This window comes from Oryx dammah, unplaced genomic scaffold (assembly GCF_014754425.2).
Source record: "Oryx dammah isolate SB20612 unplaced genomic scaffold, SCBI_Odam_1.1 HiC_scaffold_8, whole genome shotgun sequence".
NCBI lineage: Eukaryota > Metazoa > Chordata > Mammalia > Artiodactyla > Bovidae > Oryx > Oryx dammah.
In genome coordinates, this window is record NW_024070192.1 from 41597754 (window position 1) to 41610769 (window position 13016).

General features: G+C 52.8%; 1 protein-coding gene across 18 annotated transcripts in view; it reads left to right on the forward strand.

Moving 5' to 3' along the window:
• Positions 1–1440: 1440 nt before the first annotated feature.
• Positions 1441–13016, forward strand: part of MYO18A (myosin XVIIIA) — an 87715-nt gene continuing 76139 nt past the window's right edge. For 9 of the 18 annotated variants that reach the window (XM_040243867.1, XM_040243868.1, XM_040243871.1 and 6 more), the window contains exon 1: positions 1444–2669. In XM_040243867.1, the coding sequence (XP_040099801.1) occupies positions 1671–2669 (999 nt within the window). In that variant the 5' untranslated portion in view covers positions 1444–1670. Of the gene's footprint in view, positions 2670–13016 lie in introns of all 18 variants that reach the window. The other 9 variants (XM_040243884.1, XM_040243887.1, XM_040243885.1 and 6 more) reach the window with 4 other exon arrangements.

The window sequence follows — 13016 nt, forward strand, 5'->3', positions numbered from 1 at the left end:
GTATGGCCTACTTCTTGTTCCCTGCTGGTTAGAACAAGGAAACCTCTCTCAACTCCACCCCCACCAGGTTTTTCTCTGGTCCTGTCCTGAGGCGGGTGTGCTTGGGGATGGGAGGAGGTTGGTACCATGAACACTAGAGCTCTGGAGCTGGCTTTTTCTCTCCGGCTGCCACAACTTACTTCCCAAGGCTATATTTAGGTGTCGGTCTGGGGAAAAGGATGTGAGTTTTTCAGGATCCTGTTTATCCAGCAGACCCCACCCCACCCCCACCTTGCAGCTGTCTGTCCTCTGTTCAGTCTGGAACTTCCCCCTTACTTCCCTCCCTGCTTCACTGTGGGCGCCCAGGCCCTAGAAAGAAAACAACATTTGCCATTGAATCCTGCAGTTGCCACCTACTTGCTGTGTGACAACTAACATATACTTAATTTTCGGAGCCCCGTTTTCTCATTTGCAAACTAGAGATAATGATACCTACCTTGCAGGGATGCTGTGAGGTTCAAATGAGATAGTGTAAAGGGCCTGGCATTATGCCTGATGAGTGGCAGTCATTAAGTAAGTGTCGATTCTTTGAGATCTGTCCAGCAGTGGCTCAGGCTGCTGCTTCAGGGATAGCAGGTTTAGGAACGAGCCCAGGAGCATGTGATGTCTGGTGCCTTAATGGACAGTGGCTGTGGGAGGTCACTTGCCTTGTTCCTTTGTGTTTGAATCTTAAGTTAGGTCCTAGGTTGGCTTGATGGCATCCTTTTTTAAAAAAAAAAATAATTTTATTTATTGACTTATTCTTGGCTATGGTGGGTCTTCATTGCTGCCTGGGCTTTTGTCTACTTGCGGTGAGTGGGGGCTTACTCTCTAGTTGTGGTGCTCAGGCTTCTCATTGGGGTGGCTTCTCTTGTTGGGGATCCAGGCTCTAGGGTGTGCCAGCTCTAGGGCCCCCAGGGTTCAGTAGCTGTGGCACACGGGCTCAGCAGTTGCAGCTGCCAGGGTCTACAGCACAGGCTCAATAGTTGTGGTGCATGGGCTGAGTTGCTCCACGTGGCATGTGGGATCTTCCTGGACCAGGGATTGAACCTGTATCTCCTACATTGGCAGGCGGATTCTTTACCACTGAGCCACCAGGGAAGCCCCAACAGCATCCTCTTAACTGGGAGGATAGAGCTCCCAGATGCCACCGCTGTGTACAACTAAGTGTGGGTCTATCAGGGATTACAGAAAATGATAGACTTTGAAGTCTGGGCTTTTACAAGCTTGCCTCATTTCCTTATTTGTAAAATGGGAGTAATGATAGACCTCTCTATGGCATCACCAACTCAATGGATATGAGTTGGAGCAAACTCAGAGAAATAGTGAAGGACATGGAAGCCTGGTGTGCTGCAGTCCATGGGGGTCACAAAGAGTTGGATACAACCTAGCTACTGAACAACATCAACAAGAACACCCATAGCAGTGTTATGAGGGTCACCTCGAGACAGTATTGGGTGACACAGAGCCCCTGGCACGTAGCTGGCACTCGGTGAGGGACAGTTGTGCTCATTGGTTGGCCACGTGTGGGCTCTGCTGGAATAACCTCTCTCTCTCTTTCTGTCTGCAGCGGCAAGGGCGGGGCACAAAGGCCCTGTACTAAGCACCTGTAATCCTCTGGGGGTGCCACCCCTGGAAACAGCGCCCCCACCATGTTTAACCTCATGAAGAAAGACAAGGACAAAGATGGCGGGCGGAAGGAGAAGAAGGAAAAGAAGGAAAAGAAGGAGCGGATGTCGGCGGCGGAGCTGCGGAGCCTGGAAGAGATGAGCCTCCGTCGCGGCTTCTTCAACCTGAACCGCTCCTCCAAGCGCGACTCCAGGACGCGCCTGGAGATCTCCAACCCCATCCCCATCAAGGTGGCCAGTGGCTCGGACCTGCACCTGACGGACATTGACTCGGACAGCAACAGGGGCAGCGTCGTCCTGGACTCGGGCCACCTGAGCACAGCCAGCTCCAGCGACGACCTCAAGGGCGAGGAAGGCGGTGGGCGGGGTTCGGTGCTGCAGCGGGCGGCCAAGTTCGGCTCCCTGGCCAAGCAGAACTCGCAGATGATCGCCAAACGCTTCTCCTTCTCCCAGCGCAGCCGGGACGAGAGCACGTCGGAAACCTCCACCCCCTCGGAGCATTCTGCCGCCCCATCTCCGCAGGTGGAGGTGAGGACCCTGGAGGGACAGTTGACGCAGCATCCCGGTCCGGGTATCCCTCGATCAGGACCTCGGTCCCGAGCCCCGGAGCTGGTGACCAAAAGGTTTCCCGCTGACCTGCGTTTGCCCCCGGTCCTGCCCCCACCACCCCCTGCCCTTCGGGAACTGGAACTGCTGCGAAGGCCCACCGGGGACTTTGGCTTCTCCCTGCGGCGCACCACCATGCTGGATCGGGGGCCGGAAGGCCAGGTCTACCGGCGGGTGGTTCACTTTGCCGAGCCCGGCGCGGGCACCAAGGACCTGGCCCTGGGGCTGGTGCCCGGTGACCGTCTGGTGGAGATCAATGGACTCAAGGTGGAGAACAAGTCCAGGGATGAGATTGTGGAGATGATCCGGCAGTCTGGGGACAGCGTGCGGCTCAAGGTGCAGCCTATCCCAGAGCTCAGCGAGCTCAGCCAGAGCTGGCTGCGGAGCGTGGAGGGACTCCGCAGGGAGCCAGCCCATGTGAGTGTTTGCGTGGGCAGCCAGGGGTGAGCGGGGACTGGGTATGCTGGCCTCTCTGGCGTTTGTACCTGGGAGGATGGTTGGGGTACCCAATAGCTATCATCAGAGCCTAGCAAGTGCAAGGGGTGATGGGGTCCACTCCTTGGGCTCTGGGACAACTTATCTGGCCTGTGGGGAGAAGTGACCCCAGCAGATGTGATACACCATAATACAGACTGTATGATACCTGCGTGGGCTTGTATGTCCTGAGCCCTAAACTGAGGCATTGAGAAAGCTAACATGTGCCACTTCCAGCTATGAGAGACACTCTGGACTACTACTAGTCCAGACTGGTATGTGGACTAAAATATAGGATTTCCATTTTTTATGTATTGGAGGTGAAGAAAAGATAAATTATTTTAAATCAGGTCTCACATGGGACGTCTGTAAGGTGTGGCTGCTTTAGTAGTAGCTCTTGGGGAGGTGACTGCAGGCCTTCTTTTACCCCTGAGCAACTGAGGAGCTGAACACCAGGTAAGGTTGCAGAGATAAGCAGGGGCCAGATCATGGAGGACCTTGTAAATAATGGTAGGAGTTTAGATTTTAGTCCAGTGAAATGGTACCATTGTAGGATTTTCAGCAGGGGAGTGACTGGATCTGATTTATAAAGATCACTTGGGCTCCAACAGTCTTTATTATCTCCTGGAAGAAGAAAAAGCACAGCCCTGGAAAGGCAACAGGGATCTAGCCTACAGAGATAGTATGACCTGACTGTCCCTGAGATCTCAACTCGTATCCAGCCCACACAAAACAGCCATGGAAGGGGTGACATAGGAGCAGAAGACACTGAGATTAGATGTGTGAGCAGGTCTCTAGGGGAATGGATATCTCTAACCCCAGGGGACTCTTGATAGGGTGGCTACATATCAGTTTGGAATGTTCTGCCTAGAGACAATCCATGAGGGATAACTTGGCTCTAACCCTCCCTTTCTCCTGCCTGTGGATTTTAGGATTGTCTGGATCTAGTCCCTGCAGCCTGACCACTGCATAGCCTGGCCAGGACCTTTCAGCACTAAGTGACCGGCCAGATGTGTCAAAGTCAAAAGTGGGAGGAAATGCTAAGGAAGCAGGCAGAGTCCCCATCCTAGCTTTCCCCCAGGGAGGGGAAGTGGACGCTCAGTTGGCTGTTCAGTCTGGCAGCATCTCGGGCCTGGAGGGCCTGGGAGCGGCAGGGTTAGGCTCTGGCAGGAAGCACTGGAGTCAGGTCCCTGACCTTCCTCTACCCTGGGGCTGATGGGGTCAGGATGCTCTGCTAGTCAGGAAAAGATCGTGAGTGGGAGGGAGCCTGTCATGGAATCCAGGGGAGGGCTGGAACTCATTTATTCCAGAAACACCCATCAAGCACCTACTATGTGTTAGCCATCAGACAAGACTGAACTCAGGGAACCACAGCCTAGAAGGAGCAGTCTTTATTTCAGAGCCAGAGATCATACCATGATCATACCACGGGTCTCTGCTTTCTACCAGGGTAATATTGCTTTTAACAGATGGAATTTTCTTCCTCTTTAAGAATGAATCCCCTCTGGGAGATTGTTGCCAGCTCCCTGCTGAACCACAGCACAGGTCTCTGAGGGGCCCTCGGCCTGGCATCCCAGGTGCTGTTCAGTTTTGTCCTTATAGCACACAGATCGTCCTGGCATCTCACATTTCCCAGCCCCTCTCCCTTCCCAGCTAGCTGCTGCTGCCTCCTCCCTGGGGAATTGGATGGCTCAGCTGTTGAGGCCCTGGTGGATTCTGCAGTATAGCAGGTACCTCCTGAAAGGCCGGGTTGCTCTCGCCTCTGTGGGGCAAACCCAGCTGATGCCCAGAGGACGTCTCCCTCCACTTGGGGGATCGGGCCTGGGAGGCAGTAGAAAGCCCCATCGTCAGGAGTCTCCTAGAGCCCTCTGACAGGTTCAGAGTAGCCCCTGCATCTTTTCCTACCTGGGTAGGAAGCGGGGACTCGGGGCCACAGCAGAGAGGAGCAGAGCGAGCCCGGCATTCCAGTGTCCTGGGACGGCCCCCGGGGCTGGTGGAGGAGTGTTGCAGCCTCTTCTGGGACTCTTGTCCTTTATCTCCTCGTCTTCCTCCCACTCCTACCCCTGCTCCTTTTCTTGGCAGCAATTCTAACCCCAGTTCCATGCCAAGAAAAGAGTCTTCCCGCTTCCTCCAGGCTCCTGGGCGGGGAACCCTGACAACTCCAGCCCCACAGGGACAGCTCCTGGCGGTCACCCTACCCATCAGGCCGTCCATCAACTGTGTCCACACGTCGCCTGTCCCCAGGGAGCTCTGAGGGAGCTGGCTAGCCATCTGTTCCCTCTCGGCACACAGATGGGGGCCATGGGGCCTTTCCTCCGCAACCTCTTCAGAGGGCCCCAGGGAGACACAGCCCTGTGGGTTTCTTTCTCACACGGTGTGTGCCCAGAATGCTTGGTTCACACCTCCTTCGTGTGTCCCTGTGGCTGCTCGACAGAGTTCCACTGGGAGCAGGGGTGACCTCTGGCAGGAGGATAGACTTGGGACCTCATAGGAATCACTTAGCTGGCCCAGGAGGAGCAGCTCTTCTGTGTCTTTTCTTCCACTCACCTGCCTATGAAATAAACAATTCTTGAGCACTTCCTGTGTGCTCGGTCCTGGGGTCCAGCACTGAATAGCACATAACCCCAGCCCCAAGGAGCTCACAGTCTGGTGGGAGAGATGCTCAGTGCCATTTGAGAAGCTCAATGACACAGGCCAGGACATGGTCCTGGGGAGCACAGAAGAGGGACTTCTAGCACAGCCTTGGGAAGGAATGAGGGAGAACTAATATCTGGGAGGGAGATGAGTGTAGGGGAGACAAGAGAAGGAAGAGGAAGGCCGTAAGACACATGGCGAGGTCTGGAGACTGGAGAGAACGACACATCTGGGGAATAAGACGGGGGGATTGTGTGGGGACAGGATTGGGAAGCAGGTCACCGAGGCCCTTGTGAGTCATCTAGGGAATGCGAACTTTAACCTAAAGGCAGCGAAGCGATTTAATTAGGGAGTGATGGGAACAGGTTTTTGAAAAACCTCTCTGGCTGCTTATGGAGAATGCTTTGAAGGATAGCTGTGGGGAGACTAGTGAGGGAGCTGTAGTGTCTCAGTAAGATGGACGGAGGCCTGAATTCGGGTAGAAGCAGTGCAGATGAAGAGACGTGTCCGACAGGAGCAACTGAAGTAGGCTCTGTTGTCTTTTTTGTTTATTTTTATTTAAATTTTTAAAAAAAATTATAGTTGATATACAATGTTGTGTTAGTTTTTGGTGTTCGGCAAAGTGATTCAGTTATGCGTGTGTGTGTGTGTATATATATATATATTTTTTTTTCAGATTCTTTTCCACTGTAGTTCATTACAAGATACTGAATATCATTCCTTATGCTATACAGTAGGACCGTGTTGCTTATCTATTTTATTTGTATTTGTTAATCCCAAGCTCCTAATGCATTTGTTCCACTTCCCGCTTTCTCCTTTGGTAATCATAAGTTTGTTTTCTATGTCTGTGAGTCTGTTTCTCTTCTGTAAATAAGTTTATTTATATCAAATTTTTAGACTCCACATTTAAGTGATATCCTAGGATATTTGTCTTTCTCTGACTTACTTCCCTTAGTATGATAATCTCTATGTTTATCCATGTTGCTGCAAATGGCATGATTTCATTCTTTTTTATAGCTGAGTAATATTCCATTATGTGTGTGTATGTATGTGTGTATGAATATAAATATATATGTATCACGTTTTCTTTATCAGTTCACCTGTCTATGGACATTCAGGTTGCTTCCTTGTCTTGGCTATTGTAAATAGTGCTCTTATGAACTTCGGGGTGCCCTGTAGTCTTGTTGATTCGCTGGTGTGGGAGAAGAAAGAGAGGAGGGGTCAAGTGTGATGCCAGAGCTGGGGAAGAGGCTAAGTCCTTTCTTCAGCTCCTCAGGGAAAATGTTTTAGGACGTCTGTTTGGGTATCAGTTACTCAGGTTTTCTAAAGGCAAAGAGATCCTTGAGTTGCTGAAATTGGAGGAGGTGTTGGTAATGATGAGGATCTTAAAACCCTAGTTGGTTCAGAATTCCTTCCTCCAGGTCAAGGAGTCTGTGTGGGCAAGTCAATACTCTTGGAAAGGGGCAGCAGCCTGTTAGGTACTAGGACCTGAGGGAGGGGAGAGCCGATCCTTTCTGTTTATATTTTCACTGGGCCTTCATAGGGGACAAATATGGTTTCTGAGAAATGGAGGGTGTTTCTGCTGAGCTCAGAAAAGCCCACCTGGCTAAACCCTGGCCAACGCGTTCGTCCCCCTGCCACCAAGAGCCAGAGGAGCTAGCCTGCATGGGAGCCGTACCTAGAAAGCACCGCTCCCCTGAGCTTTCCAGGATGTGGTAGGAGGGGAGGGGTGGGTGCTTAAAGGAAAGTGTATCACTCCCTCCCATCCAAGGCTGGTTTCCTGAACCCTCTCAAGCTGTCAGGCATTTGCCTGAGGTCTGTAATCCAGTCTCTTCTGTTGGAACTTGGGGTTTGTACTCAAAGGCTGTAGGGCTGTAAGTTTCCTAAAGAGGTCATCGTGCCCATCTAAAACCACCTCCACACTCAGGCGAATCTGGAAGATAGCATTTATGGTGTAAACAGCATGGACTTTGTAGCCAGAAAGACCTGTGTTTGTGTTTTCCTAAAGTTACCAAGCTTTTGTGAGCTTTAGTTTACTTACTCCTTTAAGCTTTTTAAAAAAATTTGCTTGGCTGTGCTTGGTCGTAGTTGCAGCATGCAGGATCTAGACCCCTGATCAGGTGCGGCATGTGGGATCTGGTTCCCTGACCAGGGATGGAACCTGGGCCCCCTGCATTGGAAGGTGGAATCTTAACCACCCGACTGCCAGGGAAGTCCCTCCCTTAAACATTTAATGAATCTGCTTAGGGACTAGCGCTATACCAGGCATAGGCAGATTAAATAAATAAAATGCAGTCTTTCCTTGAGGAAGCATGAAGTGAAGTGAAGTCGCTCAGTCGTGTCCGTATAGACCTAAGTAAAGAAATGCAACCAGGTACCATAACTGCTATCACAGGTCTGAACAGCTATGCAGTGGGGTGAGGAGGAGGAAATGGCCAGTCCTGCCACAGGAGAAGGGGTGGCAATTAGGAGAGGCCTCCCAGGCAAAGTGAGCCATGGCCACTCTAAACGGGCTCTATTCTTTCCTCCCAGAATTTGAGAAGACTAACTCAGAGAAGTATTCACGCCCAACTAACTACAGTTTTCTCTGAGAAGGAGAATAAGACTGGTGCTAAAGGGAGACTTGTTTATTCTGCACACCATGCTCTGTGGGCCTTTATTGAAGATAAACATGTTTGTGTCTTAGATGGTGCCACTTATTAGACTTTAGCAGTAGTAAACGCTCAGGGAAATTAGTTCCTTTCCCTCTGCCCAGTCTCTAATACCATCCATGGAAGGCAATTTTACACCCTCTGTGTTAATGAGGAGCTTCCCTAGTAGCTCAGCTGCTAAAGAATCTGCCTGCAATGCAGGAGACCCCAGTTCAATTCCTGGGTTGCGAAGTTCCCCTGGAGAAGGGATAGGCTACCCACTCCAGTATTCATGGGCTTCCCTGGTGGCTCAGACGGTAAGGAATCTGCCTGCAGTGTCAGAGACCTGGGTTCGATGCCTGGGTTGGGAAGATGCCCTGGAGGAGGGCATGGCAACCCACTCCAGTATTCTTGCCTAGAGAATCCCCATGGACAGAGGAGCCTGGCGGGCTGCAGTCCATGGGGTTTCAAAGAGTTGGACACGACTGAGCCCGCACACACATGCTTCCTGTGTTAATCAACCCACTCTAGTACTCTTCCATTCTTGCCCCTGGTAAGGTTTTCTTTCCAATAGGACTCCTAACACTTTTGTCCAAACTCTTTCTCTGAAGCTCTGTTCTTAAGACAGCCCACTTGTGGGAGAGGTGGGACATTGGGTGCTCTCTTGCTTTTTCCGCATTTTAGAGCCAGGCTTCTCAGACCTGCAGGCGTGGTCCTCAGTGGCCTTGCAGGGGACTGGCCAGGCAGGGTTGTCTGCATTTGGGAGAAGGCTATAATGGAGGCCCTGGGAAGAAACGGTACGAGCCTCCTCTTCCTGGTCCCCAGGACCCCTGGGTGCTGTCACGAGTGGGGCCCAAAAGATTCCAAGGAGAGACTTGAAACTGCTGCTTCCTGGTCTGCCAGGCTGGCTTTTGGGCAACAGGCTTTCCCAGGGGATTCTGCTGGTGGTGGGGTACTGCCTGAGTTCAGTGTTCTAGAATGCCCTGTTCCTACTGCTACTCCAGGACATTTTCACTTCATTTTATGCCAAAGTTCCTGGCATCAGAGTCTCACCATGGGAGAGCCTGGTTTGGGGGCTCAGGATAGAATCCAAACTATGTCCTTTTGGATATATGAAAGGCAGGTGGGTAGGTTCAAGGATGTATGACCTGGTGAGCGAAAGGTCTTTAGGAGCATTTTGGGGGGTTGTCTGTCCTGGATTAGCGGGGTGCCTGGGACCAGCAGAATAGTGTGGTAAACTGGGTCACTTCCATTTTGCTAGGTCTCCCTTCTGTCTTCAGAGGTCCACTCTGCCTTTTCCCCAGGGAGATACTAGATGAACGACCGCCCCAGAGTGCGCTGGCCACCCAGCCTGTGGGTGGTGGGCACAGTGCCCGGGCCGCGTTGGCCTGGGTGTGGGTACATGTCATGGTCACTGGTTGTTTTCGCAGGCACAGCTTGGAGCCCTGATGCAGGGGCAGGGCCTTGACGGAGGTAGGCTGTTCCAGCCCCTTCCAGCCCTGACCAGCACCCTCCGGCCCACCCTGATCCCCCAGACCACCTTGGCCTCCTCTCCCTTCTGATCTCTTTTATTTATATTGAAATGGTTCTGGAAAATACCAGATATGCAAACACCCAGACGGGGGGAGGTGGGTGAGGAGTGGGGTGAAGGGGTGTGTGTGTGTGTGTGTGTGTGGCGGGTGGGAACACAAGTATTTTAAAAATGCTGCAAATCTCTACAGCATTTCCCAGAAACCACAAGCACGCGTTCTGCCTGCCAGCAGGGCTCCCGCTGCCCCTACCCTGAGCTGCTGGATTCTCCTCGCTGGAGCCTGGGGTGGGGAACAGCATTGTGGGGGTGGGGATTGGTGACCCGTTGGGGTGGGGGCTCCCCTGCTGCCTGGGCAGGTTGCCTGGTGCCTCCTTTGTCTGTCTGGGCAGCGGGTATGAATGTGTCCCAGGCCTCTGCAGCACCCTGGGCACCCACCATGCCAGACAGGCACTGCCAAGGAGTGGAGTCATCATGGTCCCCCACCCCTTGCTATGCCATTTGGGGGGCCCCCAGCCAGCCCTCGAGTCCCATGTGGTGTTTGGCAGCAGCTTCTGTTCTGTTAAATACAGGGGACAGTGTTAGCAAAGCTTATTTTTTCAGTCATTGGCTCTAGTTGGGTTGGGAAACTATTTCCTTAGACCTGGGTCACTGCTCTGGCTCCCTTCACCTCCTGCCATATGTTCCTCAGAATCAGGGCATGGCGTTCTGCCCCTGCCTGGCTCACCCGGCCACTCTGTACAAACAGGAAAGGTTGTTGGGGGTTCCCCTGGCCTTCTGTGTGGCACCCAGGACAGTGTGCAGCTCACACAGGCTCCCTAGGTGGTATGTAACTGATCTGGTAAAGATTCAGTCTGAATAGAGATGCTTTGAAGGAAGGGCAGGAAAAATAGTAGCGAGATTGAAGATCATGGTTAGTGTTCACCCCGCTTCTATGAGAACTTCTATTACTTCTAGATGTCTTCCACATACGAACTCAGTACATTTTCCCAGCAGCCCTTTGAAGTAGGTACTATAACGATCTTTGTTTTGCAGATGAGGACATTGGATTACAGAGAGGGTTCAGGTTAGGTAAGTTGCCTACGGTTTCATGGCTACTAAGTCCCTGGTCAGGATTTGAACTCAGGGTACACCTCCTGGCCCTTCACTCTGCTTAGGAGAGCTGTGTATCCACATGCGTATGTATGTGTTAGTTGCTCAGTCACGTCTGACTCTCTGTGACCCTATGGACTGTATGCAGCCTGCCAGGCTCCTCTGTCCATGGAATTCTCCAGGCAAGAATACTGGAGTGGGTAGCCATTCCCTTCTCCAGGGGATCTTCCCAACCCAGGGATGAAACCCCAGGTCTCCTGCATTGCAGGCAGATTCTTTACTGTCTGAGCCACCGGGGAAGCCCTGTGTGTCCATATATCCATGTATACATCCATACATCTACATAAGGTAGAGGAAGGCAGTCTCTGGGTATCCTTATATATCCACTGCCCAGCCCAGGCCTGGGCCTTCTGGTTCCTGCTCCCAGGTCCCTAGAAGCCTCTTCTCCAGAAGGAAAGGGGGTGCCAGGGGGGAGACTGGCCACTCATGCTGTGTGGATGCTACAGAAGGATGTGACTGTTGCTCTCAGCCTCTCTGGAGGATGCACCTGAGGAAGTGAGCCCAAGGGGCAGCAGGCAGGATTCAATCTTTTTTTTTTTTTTTCCTGATGTGGACCATTTTAAAAGTCTTTATTGAGTTTGCTACAATATTGCTTCTGTCTTATGTTTTGGTTTTTGGGTGCTGATGCCTGTGGGATCTTAGCTTCCCAACCAGTGATCAAACCCATGCCCCCTGCATTGGAAGGTGAAGTCTTAACCACTGGACCATTGGGGAAGTCCTGGGATTTAACCCTGTGAGAGCTGGGAGAGGTCCTGGAAAGGTGCCTGAGGGAAGCCATGGGAAGAGAAGTGTCTTGGCAGCCTTCAGGTTCGGTCCCCTGGAGTGGGGGAGGTGTGTTCATATGCTTCTTATACATCTTCCCCTGCTAGATGCCGGAAGCCAGGCACATTGCCCCCTTACCTTTTTGGCTCTCACTGACATGCTGGAACTGACCTCTGTAGCCCTTAGGGTAGCAAGATCCCAGAATGTCGCCTCTGACCAGGAGCAGGTCCTCTTTTTATACAGGAGTGAGCATGTCATTTTCTAGTGTGCCCTGTGGGACAAAGGCGAGGCCCGCGGCCCGGCACAGTGCCTGGCAGGTGGTGGGCGTGCAACTCAGCATTCCTACTGGCTTCTGCCATCCAGTCCCTGCTGTTTCTTTTGTCTGTAATGCTTTTCCCCGTCCACCCCCGTATATTCATACATAAACACGGGCCGGTTTGACCATCATTTCCCGAGGGAAACCTTCCCTGGTCCTCTCTCAGACCACGGCAGCTCTATACAGCAGCCCCCCCAACCCCTTCACAGCCTTCATCAGGATTGTAATTTCTTCTCATTTCTGCCCTGCTGGAGCGCTTGAGAAGGGTGGATATTTTGTTGAAGGAAAGAAGATGGTTCTCGAGTCAGAAACTGGTTCCCTTGTTCAGCTCAGTCTGGGTTTCCTAGAACCCTCCCCGCTGGCCGTCCTCGGTGACTTGGCTGCAGCGTGTTATGACTCTTGGTTCTGTGCTCGGATGCCTAGCGTCCCTCACAGGAGTGGAGATGAAATGGGACTAGGCAGCCAGAACTGGGGGCTCTGGGAGGAGGGCCGCTGGGACAGCCTGCCCAAGGAGGCACTGAGCGCTGGTGAGAAGCAGATTTGGGGTCACATGGGATCACACAGTGTCCGGCCCAGGGGACCTGGGAGGAATGTGCCTGTCTTAGTGGCTGCAGGTCTCTGATGGGGTGGAGCGTGGCCCGGCCAGGGCACAGGGCACCCTCTTCCCTTCTGCTTTCCCTGGGCTGCCTGAGGGCTGGAATGTTGGCAGGCTGGGAATGTTCACAGCAAGGATTTTTCCCAGTCAGGGCGACAGATTCCAGCTGGAGCCTGGGGACATCTCCCCCGTGGGTAGGGGCTACCAGAGAGACGGGTAGGGCAGGGGCAGAGGTGGAACAGCCCCAACTGCTCTTCTCTTGGGGCCCGGACTCGGTTCCCATCCTCTCTGGGAGATGCAAGGGGGGCCCAGCGAGGGGGCAGCCGGGCTCCTAGAGAAGCAGTGGGAGGCCTTGGGGACCAGAGACCTCGCCTCAGCAAGGCAAGAACGTGGCTGGTCCTATCCTCCAAGCCCTCACTTCCTCCAGTCAGTGCATGCATCTGGAAGGGTGCCGCCTCAAATTCCATCCTCAGGTGGGGCTGCATCTGCTCAGACCCAGGTTCTTTGGCCTCTAGGGACCAGCAGCCTTGGCGCGAGGTAGCATTGCTGAGCTTGTCACCTGTATCTCTCCGCCACCTCGCAGGGGTCCCATAGCCACCTCCAGGGCCTGGTTCTTTCTTAGTGACCTTTCCAGCCCCTCTGCCCTCTGATCTCAGTTCTGCTGGCTCCTCCC